The sequence below is a fragment of the Chenopodium album genome, chromosome 15, assembly GCF_948465745.1.
Source record: "Chenopodium album chromosome 15, dcCheAlbu1.1, whole genome shotgun sequence".
Classification (NCBI taxonomy): Eukaryota; Viridiplantae; Streptophyta; class Magnoliopsida; order Caryophyllales; family Amaranthaceae; genus Chenopodium; species Chenopodium album.
Window position 1 is genome coordinate 11,193,473 of NC_137848.1, and position 15,436 is coordinate 11,208,908.

At 33.5% G+C, this 15,436-nt stretch overlaps 2 protein-coding genes across 3 annotated transcripts; both read left to right on the forward strand.

Annotated features, from left to right (window-relative positions):
- Positions 1-2,992: 2,992 nt before the first annotated feature.
- On the forward strand, positions 2,993-5,160 carry LOC145580797 (peptidyl-prolyl cis-trans isomerase, chloroplastic-like). Its single transcript, XM_081637898.1, has 4 exons — positions 2,993-3,023; positions 3,451-3,504; positions 3,704-3,789; positions 4,784-5,160. Exons 1-4 carry the CDS (start codon positions 2,993-2,995, stop codon positions 4,937-4,939), a joined length of 327 nt encoding a protein of 108 aa, XP_081494024.1. The 3' UTR covers positions 4,940-5,160.
- A 5,792-nt stretch (positions 5,161-10,952) lies between these two features.
- LOC145582948 (mogroside I-E synthase-like) lies at positions 10,953-15,141 on the forward strand. 2 transcript variants are annotated; one of them, XM_081640017.1, is made up of 2 exons: positions 10,953-11,754; positions 14,260-15,141. In XM_081640017.1, exons 1-2 carry the CDS (start codon positions 11,107-11,109, stop codon positions 14,980-14,982), a joined length of 1,371 nt encoding a protein of 456 aa, XP_081496143.1. In that variant the 5' UTR covers positions 10,953-11,106; the 3' UTR covers positions 14,983-15,141. The 2 variants fall into 2 exon arrangements, with proteins under 2 accessions (XP_081496143.1, XP_081496142.1); XM_081640016.1 differs by lacking the exon at positions 10,953-11,754 and adding an exon at positions 12,508-13,319.
- Positions 15,142-15,436: the final 295 nt, after the last annotated feature.

Genomic DNA, 15,436 nt, shown 5'->3' on the forward strand with positions numbered 1-15,436 from the left:
TCTCAATTTCTCTTTCCCATGTACTTTAATTACTTTTTTTTTTTTTAATTAGAAATATCTTTTTTCCATGCACTTTTATTACTTTATTAGTTGGGAATTTCACTTTCCTATATATTTTCATTACTTCACATTCTTTACCTAAATTCATGTGATTTTCCTTCAAAGTGACAAACAAAAGGGGACGGAGGGAAATTTTTTTTGTATTTTATCACGTAATTTTTACTCCCTCCGTCCCCTTTTGATAGTCCCTTATGGGCAAAAATCACGGGAATTAAGAAACTTAAATAAAAGTAGTAAAATTACATTGGAAAGATAAATTTACATTGGGTATGTAAAATAATAGAGAGAGAAAGTAATAAAAGTACATTGAAAAACAAAATTTATATAGGAAAGATAAATTTGCACAAATATTGTTGTAATTAGAGAGAATTTTGATAAAAAATTGATATTAATGGTACTTGATAAAAGCAAATGGGACTATCAATTTGGGACTAAAAATAGCCCATAAGGGGCTATCATTTGGGGACGGAGGGAGTATTATAAAACCTCATTTATAATATACATATAATAACACGGGGCATGCCCGGCCAAGAACTAGTTATTGTGCAAATACGGAGTATATGATATGCATCTTATCTTAAATACTTAATGTTTTTATCCCCGTAGAAATTAGTACAAAGACTTGGCATATGCAAATACTCCGTATACAATATACTGATATACATTAATAAAAAAAAGTAATTACATTTCGACTAAAACAATTTACAAAGTACATTTCACAATTTTTTTTCCATAATGTAACTCACTCAAGATTAACCCAGTTACTTGTTCCAACAAAAAAAATAAAAAAAAAAATAAAAAAATAAAATAATAACTTAGTATTTTTTTAAAATTTAATATCAATATTTCCTGTTAAAAAATAAATCAAAAGTGATACTCGATGTAGACAGTGTAATGCACACTTTCTTCTACTCCGAATTTGAAACTAAACTTGATGGCATAGCATCTGGCCAATTTTTGTTAATCGTTGCACATATTTTGGCTAGGACCCGGTTTCGTAGGATCTAGGGCCCCCAATTTATAAAATTCACTGGGAAAAGAAAAATAAAAACTCACCATTTCAACTTTCCGTATTTACCTTCATTTCCAGCAAACCCCAAACTCTTTGAAAAATTTTTATATGTGGGTGTGGCCGGGGTTACTTACATAAGTTCTCTTAACCAATTGAGTAACTCTTATAAGTAACCACCCTTGAATAAATAGCCCCCACGAATAAGTAATTCCGTCCACACGGAGTAGCCAGTCACACACAGAAAAAGCACCAAAACTCTTTATATTCTTCCATTATCTCCAAAAATTAATACTTTTGACTTTTAATTTCAAATTTCCAAAACCAATTAAACTCCCTTAATTATCTATATCCTAAACAGCTAAAAATCTTCAATTTACTTAACTATACTATTTTTAAGGCAAATTTGAAGGAACCATTTATTCTTAATTTTTCTATTTACTATGTATACCAACTATAAAGATCTTTCAATACCCAGAAAAGTCAAGCGAACTAGCGAAGAGTGCAGTGGTTATTTGCATGTTTAATTCGGCAATTTTTTTTTTGTTTTTTTGAGGGAGTTTAATTCGGCAATTAGATTAGAGGTTGTATTGATATAATTTTTATTAACATTGGCATTGTATTATTACTAAGTTTAAGAAATATGATTCTGGTTATAAAAAAAAAAAAAAAAAAAAAAAAAAAGCTGACCAGTCTCAAAGAGGAGCGATTGATAAATTTACTGTAAAAGAACCCAAAGTCATTATATAATAATTAATAAACTTTTTACCATTTAAAATTTGTCGTTTATAAATTTAAGGAGCCTAATTGTTGTCATTAGCACATGCCTCTAAATCGCCGGAGACGGCTTTGACTTATGTCTGCTCTGTATAGTCTTCAACAGGACGAACAACCAAGTCTTAAAGCAGTTATAATTTTGTGGTCGGGGCTAATAACGGCTGACATTGGGGTAAGTCAATCCTCCAGTTATAATATCATAAGACTGTATATGGTGCATATGATGTGTGACTGTGGAATGTTGAGGTCAGTCATAATTATCAATTGAACTAGGGGTTTCTAAATGGAATTTTAAATTACGGAATGAATCTAGTTTCTTCTAGACCCATTAAACTGGTATTAATTTAACACTTCGGTTAAATTTACCAAATGTACGATCAAGTAATATTTAAGTATAACTTGGTTATGCTTATATGTGATAAATTGTTTATTTGAAAAGTCATTTACTACAATATCAAACATCCTGCTACTTTTGCTACTTGTGTGTGACTGTATGCATAAATTTGTGAAGTAAATTTCCCGCCATCCCGGTTGGTAGCTATAACAGTTTGGGAAAAAGTAATGTCTCTAAAATTTGGAAATTTGGTTTAAATAGCCCCATTGAGATTAGGTCTATGACTTGCGAGTGTTGGTGGCCAACAATAATTATTTCATGTTTTGGACATTAATTTTCTGGATCAAACCTTCATAACTTTGTGCTTTATTTGATTACGTTATGCAACTCCAATTGGTGTGCAGATTAAATTTTCTTTCATGGTCCTTTACTTAAGATTCGTGATATAACATTTACTTTGTGATCAGGTTCAAGATTTGCTGTCAAAAGTGACGACAAAAGTCTTCTTTGATGTAGACATTGGTGGAAAGCCAGCGGGAAGATTTGTTATGAACTTATTTAGAGATGTGGTCCCAAGACTGCTGAGAACTTCCGTGCCCTGTGTACAGGTAGATTTTATCTGTTATTTTGTCCCGCATCTTGTGATCCCTATCTATCTGCTATGTGTATCTGCTGTAATCTGGTCTAAGATGTAATGTGATGAAGATTACCTTTTCAACTAAGTGAAAGAACCTTTTGTGAACTTTTTTCAGGATAATTTGGTGTATTGAAAAAAATTTGAAAGGCATTTTAATCCAATTAAGTCAGTTACAATGTATTGCTGCGGGGCTTATGGCACGAGAGGTTGTAGTTCCACCATGTTTAAAAGAAACAGATTGTCGGATAGAAATTTATCCGAAATAAAATTTACAACAAAACAGGAGAAAGACCATTCTTGAACTTTACTCACAGAATATTCTTTTCCTTTCTTACTTAAACAAGACTTAATAATTTTAGAAGTAAGATCGTTCTTCTGATATTTAATCCTAGCAACAGATGAGGATTAGGCTATCTTAATGGTTGACGCCTGATATATATTTTTTATTTCTAGGTGAGAAAGGCTATGGTTACAAGGGGAGCCACTTTCACCTCATAATTAAAGTTTTCACGATTCAAGGAGGGGACTTCACTGAAGGGGATGTGAGTTGTTATCCCCATCTTTTTACCTTGTGGCTTTGTTTCAGGATCAGTAACATTAAGTGACTGAGTTAATAATCCTGCTTCTTTCAAGGAACTGGAGCAATAAGCATCTATGATGCCGAATTTGAAGATGAAAACTTTACATGTAAGTGTAGCACAAAGGGAATAATGAATATATGATACAATTATTCAGTTGATTTGCTTAAAGTGGGTTGAGACGTTAATGTGTTGGTGTGAGATTGCTCCACCCCCATTTGTAGATTATGATTTCTGAAAGTTTTTGCATCTCTGAGTTTGTAATCTGATTTTTTAAACATTATTTTATTTTATTTTATTTTTTGCAGTGAAACATGTTGGACTTGGTGGGTTGAGCATGGCAAATGTGGGTCCTGGTACTGATGGAAGCCAATTCTTCATTTGCACTGTAAAAGTGAGTTGAAAGATCATATCTAAATCTTGTTTCAGTTTATTACAAATGAACAGATTAAAACCTGGTTAATATATACTTTCATATGTATAGACTTTATGAACTCACAGCTGTAGCTACAATGTCTAGTATCAACTAGCTAATCGTGCTAGTAGAGGGCCGTAACAACTTGATGATGCTGATATTGACTTGCCCTTAGATTTGAATGTTGTGACTTATATACCAATACTGTGTTCAAATGAGGGATGGAATGAAGCTTAGAAGCTTGCATTTTTATAGAGTTAAATAAATTTGCAGTCTTTTACATCTGCTTCTCCATGCTGAGAAAGCCTTCCATTCTCATTGTTGAATGAAGGTTTCCATTATTTGTTTAAGAAAGGGTAACCTTCCCCTATATTCCTGGCTATGATAGTGGAACTTTTGTTTCTTAATGAGGATACTAACTTGAAAGGTAGAAGACATGAAGAATTTCAAACACCCTCTTAAAATCTGATTTTTTGGAACAAAAAATTTCTAGTAGTTTTACAAACTGCAAAAATGGCCTTGTTTTAACGAATAGCTCTTGAATTCCAGCTCATATCCCAATTTTTTACGTCTGAGAAAATATTTTTGAAGAAAGTCATTTTATGATTTTAAAATTCACGAGGACAAATATGTGAAAGCAATAAAAATTGGATTGGGACTTTGGGAGTTGGGACTTAAGTAGGATAAACCATGCTTCCTATGCACAAGTGCACAACCCTTGTGAATTTTCCCTCTTTCCGTGTTTTTAGCTTATAATTGTGGTAAAGTGGCCAATAATGTGTGTTGTGTATGGCTTTTCAATTGTCTGTAAAACTAGCTTTTTAGCTGCTGCTCAACCAGTGTTTTTAGTCAAAAATAAAAGTCAAGTCATTTCTACATTGGCAAAAGTCAAGTCATATTAAGCTAACACCTTAAGGATCAAAGTGAACGCATTAGCTAGATTTCTGATTCCTGTGCATTCACCTTTTTGCAGATCCCATGGCTGGATTACCACCATGTTGTATTTGGACATGTTATCGATGGGATGGATGTTGTTCGAAAGCTTGAATCCACGGAAACAAGCAGATCAGATTGTCCTCGCAAGCAATGCAGAATCATCAACAGTGGAGAGCTTCCACTGGAGGCCTAATGGTTTTGTTAAGACCACCCCTGAGTGATTGCGTCTACTAATTGAGTCTTTTACTTCCGAAGCTTCAATGTTTGTTGTTTAGGCAATAGTACTTTTTGGTATGGAGATACTTGTATTGTACTCTCTATCAAGTACCGTATGAAGGCTGTCACTTTGTAGAAAACTAGAAATAAAGATTATATACATGGTGATTCATGCTAATTTTAATCGCCTAATATTGAAAATGGGCTGTGTTTTACTATAAATTAGAACATAGAAAAGCCAGAATTTCTTCAATTCTTGCAGGAGTTTTTAATCTTCTTATCGTAAGGTCAAATATTCTTAGGCCCCGTTCTTTAGAGCTGCTCTACTCTACTTTGCTTTGCTCTGCTCTGCTCAAAAGAAATCTGCTCTGCTCTGTACTGCTCTGCTCTATTCTATTTTCAAATAATAATTAGTAATAACAATAATAATAATAATTAATATTCAATAATAATAATAATAATTAATATTGTATTGATGATAATAATTTATTATTTTGAATAATTATAATAATTATTAATATTAATGATAATTAATATTTATTAATCATAATAATAATTAATAATAATAGTTATCATTATTAATATTTAATAATTCAAACTTTTAAGAATTAATATTTAATAATATTATTAATTAATAATTTCTAATAATTATAACAATTCTTTCAAAAAAATAAATAATAATAATAACAATTAATAACAATTCCTTTTATAAACACTTGATATTAGAATCACAATGTGTAGAAACATTATATGTATGTGGGTATTGATTGTTAGTTCATTGAGTTGAATTATTTTTCAAATCTTTCCATATAATTTAAGAATTAAAAAAAGAGGTTTTCAAGTAGTACTTTGTATATCATTATTATATTTAGGGTATAAAATATATGATTAAGACAAATTTTTAAGTAAAATCACTATTACTCATTAAATCATTTTATTTTAAAATTTTTGTGAAATAAATATAAGTAAACCGTTGTCTTTTATCTTTCTACTATTAACATATGTTAAATATGGTATACATATATTTATGTTTTCACTCACCTAAATCAATGGTATATGCACTTAGTAATAGTAATAGTAATAGTAATAATAATAATAACAACAACAACATTAATAATAATAACATTAATAATAGTATTAATAATAATAGTAATAATAATAATAATAACAACATTAATAATAGTATTAATAATAATAATAATATAGTAATAATAATAATAATAATAATTAATAATAATAATAATAATAACAACAACATTAATAATAATAACATTAATAATGTTGAAATCTGCTCTGCTTGGCTCGACTCTGCTATCCTGAAATCTGCTATGCTTTGTTGAAATTTAATCTGCTCTGCTCTACTGACCCCTGCTCTGCTCTGCCCAGAATCTCAAAAGAACAGGGCCTTAGTGGGGTGTGTTTGGTCCATAGATCTTGGGAGATTATTCGAAGAAAACGAAAATTTTTAATTATAGAATTTGATGGGCCCTGTTTATTCTTATGCTGGGGAAGAGATGCCACAATTTGTGTTAAATTTTACTTCAGTACTTTTGGTGTTCAAGGAAAAATTGCCCGCAATAATCCCACCTTTGGGCTTTGGCTCATCCGCCCAAAATAATCCCACCTTTCGATTATTTTTAAATAATCCGACCTTCCCCTTCCTCTCCCCGATTCAGACCACCAACTCCCTTCCCCTTCTCGATTCTGGCCACCCCCTCCCTCTCCCTCCCCGTTTCCGCCCGATCCGAACCCAGCTCTGCACCCAAACCTGCAACATCGCTGCTGCTTCTCAAAACCACCAGAAAAGCAGCACTATTGCTGCTACTTCTCCTTCGCAAACGCGCCACCACAAACCTGCAACAACATCATAGCCACTCTCCCCGAAGCAAACACCAAACGACCTACCATCACAATTAGTCGCCACCCACCACAACTGCACCAGCAATCACCGGCAAACACCACAAACTAAAGTAGCCGCGCGCTTCGAATGCCCACAAATCAACCCCTAAATCGTAAACCTATCATACCTAGAGGCCGGTGGTTTCGGTTGGTGGGCTGGCAGAAGAGGTGGTTCGATTGGTGGGATGGGTAGGGAAGGTGGTTTCGGCGGCGGGTCTGCCGGAGAGATCGAGGGTGGCCGTTGGTTTTTTTTTTTTTAATTTTTCAATAATTTGTTATTATTATTTTTTTATTTTTTTTGGATTAGACCACTCACGTAGTGACACGTGTGAAAATAATTCCAACTCACAAATAGTAACTTGTTTAGTAGGTTTCAAGTCATTTGGGACCATTGGAAGCGGATTGTATACAAAGGTCGGATTATTTAAAAATAATCAAAAGGTGGGATTATTTCGGGCGGATGAGCCAAAGGTGGGATTATTCCGGACAATTTTTCCTTGACTAAATGGGTATGAGCTTTCTGATCAAACAGGTGCAGCTCAAAATGAACGAAAAAGTATTGCTTGTTTTTTTTTACTAGGATTTTGGGGAGTCAAAGCCAAACCAAGATTATTGAGTGAGAAATTAGGGTGAGGAGAAATGGGGAGAATATGTTATAATGCTCTCAATAAAAGAGATTGTGAATATTTGAAACTTGAAAGTATATATACTATTAGTATTAGTGTTAATATTAGTCTAGTACTAATTAATCTCCCAAATAAAATTAAATCTACTTGTGTGTAGATGGATTCTCTTGGAAATGATAAAATTTCTACTTGTGTGGATTGTAAAATTTCCCTTCATAATCGTTCGAGCTCATGTATACTTTTTGACATATTACTAACGTTTTGACTCACTTGTATCTAGTTACTGAGGCAAAATTTTAGACACCATCCATCGGGAAATCCTCTCATCATGACACTGAACCTGTCTTGTCTTCTTAAACTTTTCAATAAAAAATAAAAAATAAAAAATCAAGATACAATTACGTATGAATAGCAATAATAGTGAAAAGATGTTCTTAATATCAAGATTCAAATTTATTTAACAATCGTATTTGTCAGACCTTAATTACAAAGTATTATTACTATTATCGTTTTAATTATGATTATTTTTGTTGTTGTTGGTCATTTGTTATTATTATTATCATTATTATTGTTGTTGGTTGTTTATATTATTATTATTATTATTATTATTATTATTATTATTATTATTATTATACTACGAAGTATAAGATATTGTGCTAATTATTTCAGTAATAATTGATTACTAATTACTAGAGCAAAGCAGTTGCCTCCTCAAAAGAACATGGGTATATAGCATGAGCCATGAGGTTCCCAACTAAAATCGATCAATTGGTAATAACAGATGGGAATATCTTAACTTATGAAGTGATTTTTATCTCCTCTTTCTTCAATATAAGACGACTCATATGCAACTATAAGTTAATGGTTAGCTATAAGATTTAACATGTACAACTATTTGTCTTAAATAAGTCAATCGTATAAGATGAATAACAACTTTTTAATAAATAATTAATTAATAAATATTACTTGACCTTTTAGTAGGTCAAGCCAAATAATAATAAGTAAAACATTTAAAGGTACTAATTACACTATACTACTTCATTTTTGCCACCAATAATGCGTCCCACAATTATAAATGATCACCTTATGACTTCCCCAATCATGCATACATGCACTACTATTTTACTCAACCTACACCAATACACCATACATCATACCTTATTTTCTCAAGGAATTGGGAAAATCAACATAGAAGAACATTAAGATAGCTAACTACAAGTGAAAAAATGGAGGGAGATCGAAGCAAAGACATCAATACCACCTCATGTTTTAGTATTCCCATTTCCCTTACAAGGCCACATAAACCCAATGCTCCAATTCTCAAAACGCTTAGCTTTCAAAGGCCTTAAAGTCACCTTAGTCACAACCCAATCACTATCCAAGTTACTTCCCCCTCAGTCCGAGTCTAGTCTGATCCAAATCCGATCCATGCCTCAATGACCGCGAAAAACTTGATCATGTGGCTTACTTGGAGCTTTTCCAAAGAGTAGTTCCTAAAAGCCTAGCTAACCTCCTTGAAGAGTACAAAGTAACAAGCCACCCTGTGAAGTTTATAGTGTATGATAGTGTGATCACTTGGGTCTTAGACTTGGCACGGGCGGTTGGGATCGACGGGGCTCCGTTTTTCACTCAAACAGCAGCCGCTCATGCCATACACTACCATGTATATGAAGGAGCATTGAAGTTTCCCTTTAAAAGTTCATTCATTTCAATGCCTTCAATTCCTTTGTTAAGGGTAAATGAAATGCCTTCCTTTGATAGATAATCCTGGGGTATATCCTTCTCTCAATGACCTTAGTATCAATCAATCTTTGAACTTCCACTAGGCCAGTTTGTTGTTCTTCAATACTTTTGACAAGCTGGAATCTCAGGTAATTTTCATCTTCCTACTTTTGCTTTTCTCCTTTTATGTTAAATAATTTTTCCACTTTTATCACTCCTTTCCCACTGTCCTACACATATAACTACTATATCTGTTTTATATTAATTGCAACAAATTAGCTTGCACGAACTCCTATGCAAAATTTAATTATGAGTGTTAAATGAAAAGAAAAAGATTGTGATACATGTGATGATGAGAAAAAAGATAACTTAAAAAAAAAAATCCATATTTTCACATATGATAATTTTTTGTTTTTCTATCGAATAAATTTGTCTTTTATTTTTTTAGGAAAAAATTGACGTCTTGATTAGATATACACAAACTTTTATATGTGGTCAGCTTTTATAGGGGTTACTTTGTTAGTGCTATAGGGGTTTTCGGTTAGTGTTACATGGATTACTTTGTCAATGCTATATGGGTTAATCATTCAATGTTATAGGGGTTACTCGGTTAGTATTACATTAGTTACTCAATCACTGTTATAAGGGTTACTTTTTATTTTATTTTATTTTATTTTTTAATAAGTGGCCACCACATGGTGTAGCCAGCCGCACACAAAACACATCAAACACAGTTTCATATGTCAGTCACACCGTGTGGTAAGAGTTATTTGGTCAGGGGTTATTCGATCAGTCGAGGGTTACTCGGTTGATTAGGGATTATTCAGTTAATGTTTTGGTGTGTGTCAGCCAATCCCACGGTGTAGTTAGTCATACAAAAAACACGCTGATTAGCATATTTATATTTCATTTCACCTAAATGGATAGTAGAAATGCACATGTTTTAATGTAAACTTGTAGGCCCTGTTCACTTCACCTTATTTTTGCTGAAAAGAAAATATTGTTACTGAATTGAAATTAGTTTTGCTAAACTTAAATTATTTTTACTGAATTGAAATTATTTTTGCTAAACTGAAATTATTTTTACGGATTCTCTGTTATATTTCTTCTTCAAAGAAACTATTTTTTTGCTAAACTGAAATTATTTTTATTGGACATAATTTTTATAAGGTGAAGTGAACAGGGCTTTACTCTATACTAATTTTTTTTTTTTTTTTTTTTTTTTTAATGTTTGGATGAATCAGTAAAGTTTTTCAAGAGCCGTATTATAAACCAAAATTTCATAATACCTTTGGAAATATTAGCTAAAAGTGTCATAAAGTTAGTAAATGAACTTGCCCAACCCGAACAGATCTGATCTGTCGTGGATCAAGCCAAACTCAATCTGATTATCCGAATTGACACCCTTAGTGCCATATCACAATATTACTTGCTTTTTTTGGTCTTTTGCCACTAATATTGTGTTCAACATACCAAGCTTGCTTAGTGGTGAATGGTGATCATGGGAAATTTCAATGTGATGTTGAGATCTCAAGTTCAAGCTCCCAAATGTGCTTGTGCTTGGATTAGAGGGATTCTCTTACCTCCTCCCACTATACCCTTATGCTTGCGATTAGAGGGATTCCTTTAATTACCTTCCCCCTTTATTCTTAAACGTTGACTTGTAGTGTAGCTAAATAATCTGTGAGAGGGATTGATTTAGCAGCGTTTTTTTTCATTGTATATACACAAAAATTATATTACTATAAATGATTAACATACTTATGTACTTCCCCAATCATACACTATTTTTTTTACTCCTTAACGAACACCACACCATCCACCATATCTTATCTTCTTAAAGAATTGGGATATTCAACAACTTAAGGAGAACATTAAGCTAGTTAGGAGTAAAGAAATGGAGGAAGAAACACCGACATCAATACCACCACATATTTTGGTATTCCCATGTCCCATACAAGGCCACATAAACCCGATGCTCCAATTCTCAAAACACTTAGCTTCCAAAGGCCTTAAAATCACCTTAATTACAACCCCATCACTATCCAAATTACTTCCCTCACAGTCCCAATCCAGTTTGATCCAAATCCAATCCATTTATGACGGCCTCAAAGACGGCGAAAAACTTGACACTGAGGCCTACATCGAGCTTTTCCAAAGAGTAGTCCCTATAAGCCTAGCTAAACTTATTGAAGAGTACAAAGTAACTAGCCACCCTGTGAAGTTCATAGTGTATGATTGTTTGTTCACTTGGGTCTTAGACTTGGCACGGACGGCTGGGATCGATGGGGCCCCGTTTTTCACTCAATCAGCAGCCGTTCATTCCATACATTACCATGTATATGAAGGAGCATTAAAGTTTCCCTTCAGAAGTTCACTTATTTCAATGCCTTCAATACCTTTGTTAAGGGTTGAGGAAATGCCTTCTTTGATAGTTAATCCAAGGTGTTATCCTTCTCTAAATGACCTTAGTATCAATCAGTCATTGAACTTCCACAAGGCCAGTTTATTGCTCTTCAACACTATTGACAAGTTGGAATCTAAGGTAATTTTTATTTTTACGAAATTTATAATTTTATATGCTTTATTATTAGTGTAACTAACTTGCCTAAATATGTATTCCCTCGTTATTTTTTATCCCAATTTGGCCATTATATTTTATTCTATTAATATTGCTTTATTATATTTTATTTTTATGTGGTGAAATATTAATGAAAGTTATAAAAAAAATATTATGAAACTTTATATAGCGCGTTTTCTGTCGGCTGACATATATAAAAACATCAATCGGGTAACTCCTGATCGACCGAGTAGTCCATGACCGACCGAGTAATCCCTGATTGACAGAGTAACCCATAACTAACCGAGTAACCCTTGACCAACCAAGTAGCCCTTGATTAAGTAACCCCTGACCGATCGATTAATCCTCGGCTAAGTAACATTTGACCGATTGAGTAACCCCTGACCAAGCTAAGTAACCACGTCAACAAGATGTGACAGCCACATACGAAACTTTGTGCAGAGCATATTAATACCCATCTAACAATATATTTTATGATAAAATATGTTTTTATTATATTATTAAAAAAACTATTGTAAAAGTTAATATATAAGTAATGAAAATAAATTTTAATGTATCAATTATTTTGGGACAACCGCGATGAATGAATTTAGGTGACAACAATGGATTCGATGATAACAATAAATAAATAATTTTCCTTGACCCTTTTGTTGGTCAATCCTAGTCAAACTTTGAAGACACCAACTACACAATATTACTTGATTTTTGCCACCGATAGTAATGTGTCCCACAATTATAAATAACCAACCTATGACTTCCCCCAATCATGCACTACTATTTCACTTCTCAACCTACACCAAATACACCATCCATCATATCTTATCTTCTCAAAGAATTGAGAATTCAACAAAGAAGAACATTAAGCTAGCTAGGAGTGAAAAATGGAGGAAGAAACCAAGACATCAATACAACCTCATGTGTTGGTATTCCCATTTCCTATACAAGGCCACATAAATCCAATGCTCCAATTCTCAAAACGCTTAGCTTCCAAAGGCCTTAAAGTCACCTTAGTCACAACCCAATCACTATCCAAATTACTTCCCCCTCAGTCCGAGTACAGTCTGATCCAAATCCGAACCATTTATGATGGCCTCAAAGACGGTGAAAAACTTGATCATGAGGGCTACTTAGAGCTTTTCCAAAGAGTAGTCCCTACAAGCCTAGCTAACCTAATAGAAGAGTACAAAGTAACAAGCCACCCTGTGAAGTTCATAGTGTATGATTGTTTGATCACTTGGGTCTTAGACTTGGCACGGACGGTTGGGATCGATGGGGCCCCGTTTTTCACTCAATCAGCAACCGTTCATTCCATACACTACCATGTATATGAAGGATCATTAAAGTTTCCCTTTAAAAGTTCATTGATTTCAATGCCTTCAATTCCTTTGTTAAGGGTTAATGAAATGCCTTCTTTGCTAGTTAATCCAGGAATATATCCTTCTCTCAATGACCTTAATATTAATCAATCTTTGAACTTCCACAAGGCTACTTTGTTGTTCTTCAATACTTTTGACAAATTGGAATCTCAGGTAAATTCTATTATTTTTTTTAAAAAAATGTTTATGTTTTACTTGTATTATTTTATGACTAAGTTGCCTAAAGTTCTTATATAAATATGTTTGTTAATTGGAAGCTTTTGATGTAGTTTATACTAAAGTAGTTTCAACCGCATGAATCACATCACTAGATGATAAATTTGTCTTGTTTCAATATATGGCCAATGGTTTATTTATTTAATTTTAAAAATTTTAATAAGGTATACACAAACTTTTATAGTGTACCTAGTCACACAGTATGACCAACCATCAAAGAGGTTACTTCATTAGTATTATAGGGGTTACTCAGTCAGTGTTATAGGAATTATTTAGTCGGTGTTAAAGGAGTTACTCGATTAGTATCATAGGGATTACTTGGTTAGTGTTATAGGAGCTACTTTGTTCTTTTACAAGTGGCCACGTGGTGTGGCCAGCCGCACACAAAATGAGCCGATCCAGACTAGATTTTTCTAGAGTCATTAAATGGACCAAAATTTCTTGATCAAATCCAATAGTAGGCCCATTTTATTAGTTATGATCTTGTACTCCTATCAGGAAAAAAAATTTGGAACTCTCCACATCTTTAGTTAACTTTACAACTTATTACAAGCTCGTCCCTATGTAATAGCCCACGTTTGATTTTAGGATCATTTTAACAGAATTTAGTTAATACTATTGTCCAAAGTTGTCCTTATCAAGCATTGATTTCATTTCATAACAAGCAACATAACTTTGAAAATCTTAGCTAAACATGTCATAAAGGTAGTATAGGAAAATCTATTGTTGTTTAATTTACCATACGCAGGTATAGTATAAGGTGACCTATTATTTTGGGATAACATAGCAAAAAGTCACACAATTATTTAAGAACGAGGGGAGCATCCTTTTAATTTTGAAATTATATCAACCGTTGCTAAGGAACATTTGTGATCAGGTACTAGACTGGATGAGAAGCCAATGGCCTATAAAAACAATAGGACCAGCCATCCCCTCAATGTACTTGGACAAACGCTTGGAAGATGACAATGAATATGGCCTAAGTTTCTTCAAGCCCGAAACCAATGCTTGCCTCCAATGGCTTGATGCAAGGGAAAGTAGTTCTGTTGTCTACATAGCAATGGGAAGCTTGGCTTCTCTTGGAGCAGAGGAAATGGAAGAAATAGCCAAGGGTGTACTAAATACCAAAAAGCATTTCTTATGGGTTGTTAGAGCTTCAGAAGAAGATAAGCTTCCTCCAAATTTCAAAGAGGAAATATCAGGGAAAGGTTTAGTTGTCAATTGGTGCCCTCAGTTAGCCGTTTTGGCTCACCGAGCAATAGGGTGTTTCGTGACACATTGTGGGTGGAACTCGACTTTAGAAGCTATAAGTATCGGGGTTCCCTTGGTGGCAATGCCTCAGTGGGTAGACCAACCCACCAATGCCAAGTACATAAACGATGTTTGGAGAAACGGTGTTAGATTAAAGGTTGATGAAATGGGTTTTGTAACAAGGGATGAACTGAAAGCCTGCATACTAGAAGTGATGGAAGGAGAGCGTGCAAGCGAAATCAGAAGCAACGTCGCAAAATGGAAGAAATTGGCTCAAGAGGCTATGGATGAAGGTGGTAGTTCTGACAGGAACATTGAGGAATTTGCTGCTAAACTGAAAAACATGTAGGATTTTTTGATAGCTCAGTAGCCTGTTTATGAATTGTTAAGCTGCTTGGACTTGTAGCAACTTGCTGTTTGTTACCTTCAGTCGTATTTGACTCATTGTACTCCTTCCGGCCTTTAATAATACAATAGAGTAAATTTAATTTCTCGGGTCATCACTCATTTTTTAGTAAACTACATATTTGTCACACCAAAACAGACATTTACATTATCAATTAATTAAGGTAACATGAAAAAGTTTACAAAGAAAAAAAAAATGATACGAGTAGGTTACAGTGATTAAAAAAAAGGAAATTTTGTTTTTTACCACCTCACAAAAACACGAAAATCTCTTTTACCACCTCCCAAAAAAAGTATTTTACTTTACCACCTCATAAAAAACACGAAAATAGGTTTTACCACCACTTAACGGTTTCCATCCAAAAATTCCGTTAAGTGTGGCCCACAGTAACACGTGT

Excerpts from the sequence above, each read along its gene's own strand:
- LOC145580797 (XM_081637898.1), top strand. The coding sequence starts at position 2,993 with ATGTATTGCTGCGGGGCTTATGGCACGAGAG. Across the intron at positions 3,505-3,703 it reads TGAAGATGAAAACTTTACAT|TGAAACATGTTGGACTTGGT; the intron begins GTAAGTGTAGCA and ends TATTTTTTGCAG. Across the intron at positions 3,790-4,783 it reads TCTTCATTTGCACTGTAAAA|ATCCCATGGCTGGATTACCA; the intron begins GTGAGTTGAAAG and ends ACCTTTTTGCAG.
- LOC145582948 (XM_081640017.1), top strand. The coding sequence starts at position 11,107 with ATGGAGGAAGAAACACCGACATCAATACCACCACATATTTTGGTATTC. Across the intron at positions 11,755-14,259 it reads TTGACAAGTTGGAATCTAAG|GTACTAGACTGGATGAGAAG; the intron begins GTAATTTTTATT and ends ATTTGTGATCAG.